Genomic DNA, 15,384 nt, shown 5'->3' on the forward strand with positions numbered 1-15,384 from the left:
CAATAAGTTTTCCCAAAATATTTCCTTCACTAAATAACTCTGCATAATTTAGATGATGTTGTGTTATTGTAGATCTTTGCCAATTCTATCAAAAATACATTATAGAACATCAAAACTCCTAACTTGCAAGGCATGGTCAGCATTTGTTGACCTTACTGGTCATTGGATTTACCACTATGTGAAGTGATTATCTTATTTATTTAATTTATTATTTTGTTTCATATTTTATAGTTGTTGTTGTGCTTGGATTTTTCTGGTGCAAAGGCTACTTAGGCCATATTGCACCTCATATTTTATAGTAATAGCCATATAGTACAAGAAAGTATTAATAGTAATCGAGGCATGTGATGCAAGAAAGAAAGCTTACATAGCATCAGCCCAAAAAAAAACATTTCGCACATCCACTCCCTCTAAATGCTTGTCCAGTTTTTTCTTGAATTTATTTAAGCCATCAACTTCCACAACGACAGATGGAAGTTTGTTCCAGCAATATAAACTTCCCGCTGGCTAAAGGCAAATTTCCGCAAATCTATTCTATAACTTTTTCCGCAATTTGAATTTATGTCCCCTCAGTTTTGTAATCTGAACAAGAGGAAGAATCCCATCATCATAATTGCTCAGGCCATTTACACCTCAATCAGATCACCTCACAGGTGCCTAAGTCTCCAGATGCTGCAATTTGCAGTACTTAAGCCTTTCTTTGTAAGGTCACCCTTTCGTTTCCCTCACTAATCTTGTTGCCCTTCTCTGCTTACTCAAGCAACTCTACATCCTTCCTAAAATGAGGCCTCCAGACCTGTGCTTTAAAGTGCTCTGGGGGCTCACATCTGGTGAGTATGGGCTTGGCAAACCCAGGGTCCTGAGCTGGATATCATCATTCTTCTCTTTCTTGGTGATGCCTTTCTACTTCTCTCTCTCACACACACAGGGGGGTAATTCGGGAATTTTTTTTTTTTTTTTTTGGCTGGTGCAGCATAAGCCTCAAGCTTCTTGTACCATATGGCTAATAATAATAAATAAGTGCCGAAAATATTAATATTTAGAAAATTAATTAACAGATTTAATTTGCTTATGATTATAAATTAATAATATATATATTATTAATACAGCAATACCTCGCTTAGCACAGCTTCAAACAGCATGGGTTTCACTATAACACGGTTTTCAATTAAATTTAAGTTGAAAGTTTACTGTACATATTAATACTCATTCAATAGCCTAGACAGGTACTATACATATATGCTGTGGTGCCAACTCTATTGTCTCACATGCACATATGCCAACAGCTCCCCTTGGGCAGTCAGCAGCAACGTGCAACAGTGTTCAGTATTCTTAATTCCATTCTGACGAGGTGATGTGATAGCTTTCCAAACTTTTCATTTCACAATTTATTTTTTACTCCTTTAAATACGATCAAAAGTATATCTGCATCTTGGCTAGAAATCACTGCCAACAACATGCATTTTGTTTCGTAGCATGTTTTGCCCCATTTGGTAAATGATTTCACTGGTTTTGAATCGCAAGTTCGGATAATTACCAAAGATATCTTTAATGCTCGTAGACGGGAGTTTGCCTTACTCCTGCGATTGGAGTAGCCCTTGAGGATGTCGTGAGAGGGTGGCGGATTGGGCACCGCCGCCGTCTTCGACCGGTGCATTCCTTTCGAGTTGGAGATGGAGAGATTGACGATGGGAGAGACAGACAGTCTTTCCCCGAAGGTCTCTCTCCTACCGGCAATGGAGGGCAGAGTGGCCCAGTTGCGTAAATCACCAGTGCCGACTCCCGACTGCAGACAGGTGGAAAGTGTTTCGCGCTCACTAGAACCCAAAGTGACTGCACTGACTCACATGCAAGTGACTTAGATGATGCAACCCTCCTTGAAATTGACAAGCAAACTGCATATGTAGAAGAGGAAAACAATTCTGAAGTGGATAACACTGAAGTGCCACCAAAATAATTTTCAACAGAAGAACTGAAGAAAGTTTTTCGGGGGTTGACATGGCCTGTGAGGCAATTATGAATGGATATCTGAATGTTGAACGTAGCATCAAGATACGGCAAATTTTACAATATGGGATTCGATGCTACAAAGACTTGTACACCAAGAAAAAGAAGACAACTTCACCAGACTTCATCATTGAAATACCTAAATAAACAACTGCTTTTTAAAACTTTTTTCTTATCTCTCATGATATTACCCTTTCATTAATAAAATGTTTGCAATTTTTTTAAAATTTCAAATCAAGTGTATAGACTGTTTCTCTTGTACACAATCAATTAAAACCCATTATAATTATACCTCAATCAGCACTCATAACACGGAACAGTTTTGGTACCAATTATCAGTGCTACGTGGGATATTGCTGTGTGTGTGTGTGTATATATATAAGGTAATTAGAATTATATAATATAATTACAATTTTTAAGTGTCCACAACGATCCGTGCAAAGCTTCTCGCATGGTGATGGAGCATAGTTTCCAGTAGCTCTTTTAATACGTAGGGTTAGGAATGTGACTAAGAAAGACCCAGAAAAAAATTGAAACAAAATATAAACTGAATAGGGGCCACATTTGGAAATTTGCTGGGGGGGGGCTGAGAGTTCTTAAAACGGCCCTGGGTGATGGTGTCCTATTGTCCCACCTTTGCGTCATGCAGGGCCAAGTTAGCAGGTACTCAATTTTTGGCGAGTCAAGTCTCCTGGTCAGCAATGCAAGTGTGAGAATGTTCTTGGTGACAATTATGTGAGACCAACGTGTGACATCCACACGCCGCGTAGTACTCTAAACCCAGGAAAGCCTTGATGGTAGCATCTGGGGCAGAAGACCAAATCTGAGATGCATAGAGATGGATGGGGATGATGCATCTCAAAATATATTGTTTAACAAGGTCGGGGTTCTTGATAGTAGCTCCTGTCTGGAGGGCCATAGTGCTGCTTAAGTTTTCTTCTTTACATGTCCAAAATGCGGTGTGAAGTTTAGATTTTCGTCCCATTTCAGACCAAGATCAATACGTATCTGGACTTTTTTGATCATGCTGCCATTCACGCGTATTGATATGTGGTTCTTTATCTTGTTGGTGAAAACCATTTGTGCTGCCTTGTGTTCATTTAGTTGGAGCCCCATGCAATTAAGGTATTCTTGCAACTCAGTGATTTTGGATTTTGCTTCATTGTAAGGATGTCTTTAAAATTAAGTTGTCTGCATATACAACAAATTGTTTTTGATTTTGGGCCAGGAAAGGATGCAGTGATGTTGCAGAGTGTAGGGAGGACCCCACCTTGTATTAAGAAAATATCAGACACGCTGTGTGCAGCTTCCGGGACGAAGACTGCGCACAGTTGTCTCAAGTTAAGGACCCCATTCAAAAAGAGGATGTTAGTGGGGTCGTATATAATATTAGATGCCCGGATTGTGGGGAATGTTATGTAGGCGAGACAAAACGTCGTCTCAAAGATCGTCTGGGGGAACACAAAAAAGCAATAAGAAATGCGGAGTATGGCAAGTCCGCCGTGGCCGAGCATTTTTGGGAGAAGCAACACCAGATCTCCCCAGACGATGCCACTATCACCGATCGGGCGCATAGGTTTTGGGACCGTAAGTGGCTCGAGAGTTTGCGGATCAGTTCTACAACTAACATTAATAGGGATAGGGGTGTACGGATTCACCCCCTTTTAGAGACTATTATCCTAAAAAAGGATGAACGGTTCCGTACGACTTCCGTTCGAGCCACTTCCGGTTCCACAATGCAAGAGAGTGGAACACGTGAGAATGAAAACACGTGATGTCTACCATTACCCTGCTGATATTTAAAGGTGTACTGAATAATAGAGAATACTGCTGAAGAAGAAGGCTGGAGCCTTTGAAAGCTACGGAATTTTATCGCTTTTAACTTAGTATATTTTAATGCATTTTAATCTTGTGTTTTAATACTTTTAATATTGTAATACGTATATATTAATTTTGTAAATACAGGTTATTGTAAATATAGTTATCGGGAATTTGTTGTGTTTTGTTTTATTTTATTTTATTTTATTTTATTTTATTTTATGAAAGGTTGGTGAAAAAACGCTAAGAACGTGTAATATAGGTTAAGGGCATGTTGGATTCAAAATAGTCTCCATGAGATTTGTGGTAGTCTATCTTTGTGGGATCACAGGATGAAGGTATGCCGGTCTATGCTCAAAGCAGTGATGGTTGATGGTATTTAAAATAGATTTCTCAATTATTTTTTGAAGTGAATGTCTAATTGCAATAGGCCTGTAGTCTTTGGCAGATTTAGGATTGCTATTTTTGGGAACAGGTTTAACAAAGTACGTATTCTGTATCCTCGGAAAGTGGTTTTCACTTAAGATTTTGTGGAAAATGTGAAGGAGCAGGTCTATGATGTATACGCTGCTGATTTTAATCATGAAGAATGGGAATTTATCAGGCCCAATTGTAGCTTTATTCCCGAGGCTATTAACAGCAGCTTTAACGTCATTTCTAGCGATAGTAATCTGAGACAGTTCCGCATAGACCTCTGTCTTCTGGTGAGAATCCCAGGTCTTTTTTAATTTGCCGATTGCTTCACGGATTTTCTCTGTGTTGGCTTCACTGTCAACTTGATTTTCTGCCAGAGGAGTTCCAAAGGTGGTTTGGGTCCATTCTGAGAAGATGTGCTCAGGCATTATATCTATACATCTTTTCTTATTAGATATCCTGCTTTTTTTCTTTCTTTTTTTTTTTTTTTTTTTTTTTTTATAAATATGATGGCACATGTCATAATGGGCTTGACAGTTGAATGAACCGTGCTCTAGCTTCTTTATATTGAATATAATCGGGTGGGCATTCAGTTTTCTTCCATTTTCTGAAGAGTTTTTTTCTTGCTCTTGAAAGCATATTTTACTTGTGGACTAAACCAGGAATTTGCCCGATCCTATTTTGATGCCCCTCAAGAGCAATAAAGTGAAGTATCCGAGAGTGCTTTAAGGCATTTTCTACAGAGAGTTGGAAGAGATTTTGCCAGTTGAAATTCATGAGCCATTTCAAAATTACGTCCATTTTTATATACTTCGTTGAGAAGATAATATTAGTGTTGTTTTCCCACCTTCAGTTCTCTTTTTGTCTACACATTTGACTTCTTAGGTTGGCTTGGATTGAGAGAGGGATGTGATCAGAAGTGAAGCAGGTCATACTGCTAGTTCATGTGATGTCTAAAGTATTATAGTATACCAAGTCAAGGTGCTGTGTGCCTCTTGTGAGGGGCTTTTCAAGTTGTTTTATCGAAAGGGTTTCCATAGTATCATCTAATTCGCTCATTGCATCTTTGTGCTTAGGAAGAGGCATGTTCAAATCTCCCATCATGATAGATTCTACATTTGTGTTCAAGTTTGCGACAAGCCAAGTAAGGAGTTCATTTCTGGCATCGCTGTCATTGTTGGGTGGAAGGTGTAGAATACAAATTTGTACATGCCATGCACCTGCTCTGAAGGTTGCCGAGACAGCTTCAAAATTTTCCAAGTGTGACTTGGTTTTTAACTACATTCATTTCATTCATTCATTTATTAATTACAACACACAATATAGTCTGAACATTATGTACATAAAAGTATATACATGATTTATATACAAGATATATTTACATATAATTATATGCTCTGACAAACATTAAACTCTCGTGTGTGTGTGTGTGCAAGCGTGTTCTTATTCAGGGTAGCTCCCAGGCATAAGCCCAAATCTACCTTGAGAACTTGGGAATATATAGTCTTTACAAAGCAGTCCTTAAAAAGTATGTTAAATTACCTGAGTCTGATTTTACTGTAGCACAATTCGCACTTGAAATCCTGCACCCACTGGAGGTAGTGCAATACCAGTGAGTGCCAGCAATCCCGTGCCCCGGGTTGCCCATACCAGGGAGCCAGCAGGGGGAAAAAAAAAAAAATAATAATAATAATAAAAATATATATATATAATAAAACAGCAATAATATTCAATAGTCTGGATGGCACAACTATAAACTTCAAAAAACACAGTTCAACTGAATATTTCCTCAGTTGCTGTTTCACATGCACTGGAACCTCCAAAACTAATAACGGTACTATCCAGCAATCTCCAACTGTATGCCATGGATAATAGAACCTTTAGACCACCAGACCCGACACAATGAATCAGATCCAGCACGGCAGAATCCAGAATGGAGTATTCATGATCGCAGCACAAAAGACAACTAACCAGAGCACCAGACCCAACACCATGAATCAGGTCCAGCACCCCAGCTGTAGAAACAAATAATGAAACTCCGTGAAGACAATTAAGACACTAGGTTTGCCTCTCAAGAAAGCCTCTGAGAACAGTTCTTCTTGCAAAAACAGCAGCTGAAAACTCCTGAAATTTTTAACTACAGAGAAATTATTCTTAGAGTATCATTACTCCTTCTCTTTTGTTTTCTCTTCCTTTTGTAATGCATTTAAAACCAAAATTGTCAGCCAGAGCTGTGTGATTGTCAAAATTGTCAGCCAGTATCTGTGCGATACTGGGTTCAATATTATTTTGAAGCCAGGTTTTTGTCAGGCAGATGAATTCATATTCAGAGCTTAATAGGTCCTGCAAAGTGTGAAGTTTATTAGCTATGCTGCATACATTTTGAAGAAAGACAGAGACTTGCATATTTTTTTCCAAGCCGGATGAGGAATTCCTTAATTGCTACTCTGCTACCCTAATTGAGGGCCTTGAAGGACATTCCCCGAAGCGTTTAACCAATGTGCCACTGGACCAAATGGTTTTGTCCAGTAATTGTGCTTTGCAATTAATGGGGCATGAGATAGCAAAGGAGGAACATGCTAGATGTCTTGTTTGTACTTTTACTTCTATGTTGATACCCATCTCCTCTGTGCACATTTCTTTGATGATACTGGGTTCAAATCCATGAGAAAAATAGTTTTCCTCTTGTTTGAACTGAGATGATGCTGTATCTTTCTGCAAGACAAGGATAATAATCAGATGGCTGGGATGCTGATCAGTAAGATCAGCATTTGTCCGTATGGCATGTTGTTGCTGATGGGCATTTAAGTGAGGGTGGTCCTTTTTAGTGGAATTTTGAGGGGCTGATTTTGTGGACAGAGAAACAACCTGAGCAGAAGTAGGTTTCTGATTCATATGTGCCTCTGATGGAGGGCTTGCTTTATTTTTAACGAGATCTTGGTTCTCAGGGGAAGGAGAGCTGGGGGATAGCGGTCATTGGTCCGTTTTTAAACCTGGAGTTTGCATATCTTTTATTGGAGGACTGATTTTTCGAATTATCAAAAATTTCAGGGGGGGGTGGGGTGACTGCTCTTCACAGGGATCAGCATCTTGCAACTCTGCCCTACCTTTGAGGGCAGTCATCAGTTCTAATTTAATGTGCGAGTTCTCCATTGGTTTCCCTCTTACAACTTTTGAAATTGACGAGCAAACTGCATATCATGCCAGCTGGGCAAGCCTGTGGGTTTTCGAGTATTGGGTTACTTCACCTGATTGTTCTGTTAATTGCACGCAATTGAGTTAAGACTGTGTCTAATTTATCATTCATTAGTTTCTGTTTGGCTATTAATTTCTATTCTGTTCATGCAATTCATGGGTTTCCTCTTGGATTCCTTGCAGAGTTTTGTAGATCGGGAAAAGGAGTTCCTCAAGTACCTCTTTTAGCATTTGAGACTTGTGCTTAGAGTAATCCTGATCTGTTTTGTTTTCTTGATCATTCCGAGCCCCACTACAGCTTATTTCTTTTTTGTAGTCAAGAGTATCATTTCCATATTGCTCTTCATCATATGTTTTCTTGCGCTCGCAATCATCTGGGCATGCATCACAACCTAAGGTATCAATTAATGAGCCACTAAGCTTCCCCATTCAGCTCCGTTACCATGAGGTTGCCAGAAACATGTGGGGAGGGTTCTTCAGTTTCTGAATTTCCAGTGTCTATGACGCACAGTTCTACTGCATTTATTTCCTTTCGTTGTTCTGCACTGTTGTTCTTATTATGGGACCTGCATTTTGAGCAGAGGAACTTCTTTCGTCTGCTTTGATTTAAGCACACAATATCAAATTGGGAACAGCAGCTCCTAATGATGCTGCCACATTGAAGCACTTAATGGCATATTTATTTACAATATTACTTATGCTGCATACTTGTTCCGTCATATGAGATGGTTGCTTTTCCATATTTGTAGCGATTGAGGCCGTAGAAGCGTTACTTGTATATTTAATTTAATTCAAGCATTGGCCAGATATTTCACTTATGTCTCTATGAAAGGTGCGGTAGTGGGGAGAGAGTAACTATACACTCCACACCCAGTTACGGTTAAATTCTGCCCTTAATGAAAGGTGCAACTTTGAGGGAGGATTAGAGGTGGGGAAAGCTGAGTAATTGAACTTTCCGCCAAGAAAACTTATCTATGGCCGTACCACATATAGCAATGTTCATGCATGAGACCAAAAAACAATAATCATAATTTACTTGACCTTGTATTTCTTCCTCAGTTGGTATATTTAGATAGATAGAAGCACTTCTGAACTTTCGATTAATACTAAATATAGCTAGCACATGACTCATAATTAAACTGAAAATAGCAAAAAATATGGAGCACGATAATCACACTGTTGTCATCTCTGCCACCTAGCGGAATCCTCTGCTAGGTGGTGGAGGACATTAGTTGGACAAGAAAACCTTCCTTTTATGTATTTAATATCAACAATAAAAAAAAATAATAAATAAGTAATAGCATGAATTTTATGTTAGTAGGGATATCTGCTTACACAAAATATATTAAAGAAATGTTTTAAATAAATTCACCCACTAACATTCATGTTAACTTAAAACAGCTAACACTGCCCTATATTTTAATATTTAACTGATATTTACTTTGAAAAAAAAAATACTTTACTAGTTCATAAGAAAAATATTCAAACCTATAATTTATATTAAAGTAGAAACAATTACAGTACTAAATGTTAATAATTTCAAGTATCTTTTTGTTCCTCTAATAGATCTGAGATGTTGCATTACTAATAATCATATTACAGTAGCTGCACAAAAATTTTTTACTTCTCACCTACTTACCAATTGCAACAAGTCCACCTAGAGCAAGAAACATAAGTTGCCACACTCGAAAATCACCAACCACTTTCATTTCCATCCAGTCTGGTGTTGGTGAACTGTCCTCAGTTGACACACCATTCTTTTCACAGTCCTGTTGGATAAATAAAATAATGATGAATTGGAAGGAAATGATCCATTCCTTTTAGGTGGATAGATATGCTGCATTATGTGAATGAATTAGGAAAAGTTCAGACAAATAAATATAAAACAATAAGATATCATATAATAATTTTTACAAGTACAGAAAATGAATTTAAGTGCTCATTACACTCAGACAGTAAATGTAGTAACAATATATACATAATCTATTCAGTGAAAATCATTTAAATCTGGTTTTTCATAATTTTGGACTATGTTAGTAGTTTCAAAATGACTGGTCTACAAAAACCACATTAGTCCACAGAAATTAAAAGGGAAAAAAAAAAAAAGTGTACAATCAGATTTGAAAATAATAAATTGGTTAATTTTAGTTGGGTAACAGATAATCTTGCTGGTAACCACTTATGGGGTACTGGAAAATCTTTTAAAATTTTAATGGTAGCAAGTATGAAAATTTGGGAATCACTAAACTACAGTGCTAGATTGTTATATCTGAGTTCAAAACACAAGCAGAGAATTGAAATGGATCCACTTTCTCTCTCATGTTAACAACATTACCTTCTGGTGCCTTGTAGGAAAGATCCTTAGATGGATTATGGAATGACTACATGAGATGAGATAAATAGTTTGTAATTAATGGTTACTCTTGAGTGTGGGCTGCTTAGAAGTGGGTAATCTCAAGGATCAATGCTATGTCCACTCCTGTTTCTGATTTTCTAAAATGATAAAGGCAGGGTATTTTGTCATTTAAATGAGCTTGTAACTCTGTTGCTACCCAAGCTCTCTCTCATCTGCTTACTCTCTTTTAACATCTAATTGGTTAATAAAAACAAAACAATAAACAGAGACCCATGGGTCAATTTAAACAACAAAACAAAAGATAATGACAACCATTTTGCCTCTTGGCAGGGACAGGCCATTACATCCCCTCCACAAGTTACCATTCCCACTACAAGAAAGGAGATTACTATCTTCTCAGAGATGCTCTTCTCTGAAAAAGACATTTGATATGCACACAAAACTCAGAAAAGAGTTCTCAACTCTCCAAGAGAGAGCTCCTAATATATCTTTGTGTGTGTTGGGGGGGGGGGGGGTAGAGAAAGAGAGAATGTGTGTGCGAGTTGCTTGTTCCAGTCAGGCTCTAAGATCCAAATAAATTGGACAAGTCAGCTGCAATAGTCATCTAGGCCCAAATGGCAAAACCTTTATGTCAAGCCATGTTCAGTCAGAAGACAACAAGCAGACTACCTAAACAGGGTTCATGACTGAAGCCTCTGGCTCACAGTATGAACAGAGAGTAGGAAAGCAAATGTCTGTCTTCTTTTCTCAGAATTAGTCCATTGGTTCTGCCATATGGTTTCTAATTCATCAATAATTCATCAATTCTCCTCTGCTTAGATGTTAAACTCGGGCCATTGGCCGCCTGTCCAGAATCTCTCTGGGAAACCCTCTTCTGTGAGTATACATTAGAACAGATTTCACCACCAGCAGGTCTGCAGGGATTTTCCCTGTAAGAACACAAAGTAATTCAGTGGGGACTGTTCTTGCTGCTTGGGTGATGCCACCAGAAGAGCAAAACATGCAGAAAGGAGAGATTTTCTAATAATGCTGTGAAGAACAAGCTAAGCCCCAACCATGTAAGTCATAATTGGGGAAAGATATCATAGAGGAGGTGGAGGGATCCCTTCCCCTTAATGTTCCAATCAATATGAGACATTAAGGGGGAGGACGTTAAACTCAGGCATCATCAGGGTTTACCCCTGCCAGAAACTTTTCTATTCCCTACTAAACCTGGCCTGCATCCCTAGGGCAGAGGATGGGCAATGTGGCACTGGAGGCCCTGTAGCTAAATGGCCTGCAGAACAATGGGTCAACACTAAAACTTAATATATCTGACATTGACAGTTTATACTGCAACAAAGAGTACACAAATGTGGAGCTGGGGTGGGGGGAACCCTTGATAATCAGCACTATTCCTGCTGGCAAAATTTTTGTATATCATTGACAAAAGCCCATGATATATGTCTTGGCAGCCTGTCTGCACTGTTCAGAGAACTTCATATCTGATTGCCCAATTATCCCCAGGTCTTTTTCATTCTCCACTATTCTGAGTGTGGTACGGCACAGTTGGTACCTTAATCTGGGATTACTACTCCCCATGTGAAGTACCTTGCATTTGTCAATATTAAACTTGAACTACTACCTCTCAGCCCATGTGTCTAGATTTTGTTGCAGTAGCATACCCTGATTATTATTAACCACCCTGCCAACCTTTGTATTGTCTGCTAGCAAACTTAAACATGATATGTTTTCATCAATAACATTAATAATTATAGAAAACAGTAATGGACCTGGGACTTCACTATAATATTAGTCCAAAAAGAGCAGTTTTCCTTTAATGCCATATTGCTGGGGATACATTTGCATAACTTTAGCCCATGGGGACCTCCTATGAATTCAAGGATGCTATCATAATCATGGATAAAAGTTTGCTTACCTCTTTTGATGCCTACTATAATATAATTGGACAGACCGACCCCCATCAACCCCAGGCACCTTTCTTTATGTTTAGCTTCAACAATTTTTCTTCCACTTTCCTCCACTAAGGCACCTCCGTAGCCAGGTGGGAAGGAGCAACAGTGCGTAGCACACGCTTCTTGATTAGACCGGGGTTCGAGCCCGTCACCACCAAATACGGAGGATGCGGAAAAGTCAGGGAATGACCATCGCATATTCCCGGAGCAATATGGCCTTAGTTGCTAATGCTCCTAAAAACCAAACAACAAAATCATTTAGCTCCCCGAGTTAAAATTTGATACACTCCTGGCATCCACATCCCTAAAAATTTCGTTGTGTGAATACAGATGCAAAATACCTATTCAGTGTGTCTGCAACCTGAGCAAGTCATCAACAGTTAATCCATTCATATTTAATAGACAGATGTGACTAAATCACTTCCTTCTAATTTTTTCAGGAGTAAAGTCGTTGCTGGTTTTCTTTGCATTCTTTGCCAGAGACTATCGTAATCTGCCTCAGCTTGCCTAACCTCCTTTGTGACATGATTGCATACTACTTTATATCTACTGTAGGCATCTATATCACCTGATAATTTATATGCACCTCAGGCATTTGTCTTCTATGCCACAAGTGTCATCAGTTTATCTGGCATCCATTTAGGCTAAGCTTTGAATGGTATCTCTAAGTTTGAATAAAAAGCTTAGTAACATCCATGATTACATCCTTAAATAATTTCCATTTAAAATTTGCAGTTGGTAACTTCATCAATTGGTTCCACTGCACAGAATTTAAAAACTGTTTTTAACCACTGTAGTCATCTTTATGAAACAGAAGCCCTTTCCCTTGCTAGTTACATCTTTAAGTAATCTTTATACTGTGCTCACAGCCACCTAGTGGTTCTTTTATATGCAAATTCTTAATGCATGAACAATTGCTGGTCATAATCAGATCAAGAATATTGATTTCTATTGTTGTCCCTAACATGTTGGTGTAGAAAACAATCATCCAATAAATCCACAAAACTTGCTGCTGTATGGACCAGCCCACAAGTCTAGTCAATATCTGAAAAGTTAAAATTTGCCAATGATAAGACATTCTATTTTTCTGTATCATTGTTTGTAATACCCATCAGTCATTAAGCCAATAAACATGTTCTTACTCTCATTTTTGTTATCATTTCTCATTTCAGTGTTCTCGTTTTTGTCTCACCAAAGTGACTCAACATTGCACTGGCTACCCATGTCATCAGTATGTACTACATTAGATTTTATGTGCTTCTTAACTAAGAGCATAACCCCTCCTATCCTGCGTGCCCTTTCTGTATGCATTTTATCCCCGCATTCAATTTCCAAATCCCTTATTGAGTGACACTATGTCTCCAATATCTCCAAAAGTTTGCATTCGATATCTTCACCAGTACTTCAAATTCAAATTTATTTATTTACATTAGTGTAAATGCAAGTATATATGCACCTGTTTGTACTCTTACTGACCCTAACGTAGCCAATACATTTGCTTGTTCCACGAGTATCCCCAGCAGGTCTTGAAATCCCTGACACCTTTCTAGACTTTCCATGTCCAACAGAGCAGTGCAAGAATCACTTTCTTGCACTGCTTCTGTTGGACATTTCACCTCTGCATGCAGCTGTTGTTAATCTATTAGTCTGTGTATTAGGCTAGCAGTTTTCCAACCCACCTAACACTACCTTGATAGCATTCTAATATTCTTGTAACTATTCTAAATAAGCGTATCCCATCCCTGTAAAAACAGTCTTTCCTGTTAACAAGCACAGACCACGCAAAGAAAACTGAGCCCTGCATAGCCTCTTCAGGGCCAGATTGATTGAAAAGGCTCTCATCGTGTACTTCCTCCTGTTGTGTCTGGGCAGAATTGCAGACACTTTCAATTTCAATTCTAACTCGCAACTTTTTCTCAACATTTCTCTACTTGTTAATTAAAACTTCAGATCTCCTAAGCTTAATATCATTAGTACTAAGATGCACAACAGAATTGCTTTTAAAGATGACATTAGGCCCCTATCAGACATACGCTGGTTCTATTCCACAATAGAGTTGATATTTCCCTGACAATCAAGTCACCAGCCATAGCCACTTCCTGTGGAACCAAGGATCTCTGCTGTGGAGGATGTTCCTGTGTTCTCTGCTGCTGGAGCAGCTCAAGCTGGACTCTAGATATCATTTTATTATTGGAGACAAAGCCAATCTCAATAAATTCTTCACCTTCTTGAAAAGAATCTAATTATTGTCTCATTTTTAACATAAACATTTAATATAATCCATGACATGTGGATTATGTTCTTTGTAGCCCACTGTGCCATAAATTTCCAACAACAAAACCAGAGACAGTGCACATAAATTGTGCATTAGCTGAAGGTTTTTTTTTTTTTTTTTTTTTTTTTTAGCAATCCAAGTTATCACTTTTTTACAGTTGAGGAAATAGTTTCATTATTAAATACTTATCTGAATAAGATAGAAATTAAAAATGAAGATGGCATTATAATGAATATATGTCATGGAAACAACAGCTCATTGTTAACGCCTTCTTTCAAATTGCTGCTAAATGGGCCGAATTGTAAACCTATTATGTGTTTCAAGCAAATACAGAATCTTGCAGCAGGTAATAAAAAAACACCCTCTTTCAAGCAGAAAAACATTGATTGTGTAAGCATATGCCAAACATTATGTGTAAACTATGAATGAACGTTGCACTAGTTTTCTTGCATTCATTTTTTTTTCTACTTCCTTTTCATACTGCAAATAAATTAAAAATCAATTACTTAAGGCCACTACATGCCTTCAGGTAAACCTGTCAAGTATGCCTGTGCAGGAATGCTTGTACAGGTCCACCGGAGCATGTAGATGAAAAAACTGCACAGTCGTTTTGACCTGCATGGGCGACCAGAGGAAATATGAAAAATCATTCAATTTGCCTGAACCGGAGTGACCTGTGCAGGCAAACCGGAGCGTGTGTAGCGACGTGGCAGGCACACTGCCAGAGTGGGGGATTTCCCTATTCAACTATCATTAACAATTACATCAATTCTATGAAAAAAAAATTCACTATTAATTTTGTCACCGATTAATAAAAAAGTTGCCTGAATCAGAAGTAAATTTTAACTTTTAATATCAGTGTCAATAAATATAATTTATAATAACAGCAATAATAAAATTCATTACTATATTTTATTAAATTTTAATAAATCTGGGAGATTTTCTGAGAATTTTGCTAAAATAGGGGAATTTTAAATTGATCTATGGGGAAATTGATGAAATTGTCTGGCAACACTGGGCAGGTGTCAGTTCAAGTGCTGCGTCATAGTAGATAAGACAAAGCGTGTACTATAGGAACAAAATGGCATCCGAAGCCACCAAGAGTGCATTGAAGAATTTTTTAGAGATTTATAGAAGTGAACTGTGCAAAGAATATCATGATCATGTAAAGAAAGAAGCAGCATATTCAAGGTTGTTGATAAAATTGAAAGAGGTTAAGCCTTCTGCCAAAAAGGAAAGTGTTGTCAAGAAAATAAATAACATACGATGCAGTTATCGCAAAGAATTAAAAAAAAGTTAAGGCATCATCGAAGTCAGGATCGGGTACAGAGGATATCTACCAACCAAAATTATGGTATTTCAAA

At 38.0% G+C, this 15,384-nt stretch overlaps 1 protein-coding gene across 1 annotated transcript in view; it reads right to left on the bottom strand.

The window, feature by feature from the left end:
- LOC150079349 (uncharacterized) overlaps window positions 1-15,384 on the bottom strand; it is a 76,538-nt gene that overhangs the window by 12,731 nt on the left and 48,423 nt on the right. Inside the window, exon 3 of the mRNA XM_090382815.1 lies at window positions 9,074-9,203. Coding sequence (XP_090238941.1) covers window positions 9,074-9,203 — 130 coding nt within the window. The remainder of the gene's footprint in view (window positions 1-9,073; window positions 9,204-15,384) is intronic.

This window comes from Mastigoproctus giganteus, chromosome 10 (assembly GCF_048544385.1).
Source record: "Mastigoproctus giganteus isolate SK-2022 chromosome 10, ASM4854438v1, whole genome shotgun sequence".
Lineage (NCBI taxonomy): Eukaryota > Metazoa > Arthropoda > Arachnida > Uropygi > Thelyphonidae > Mastigoproctus > Mastigoproctus giganteus.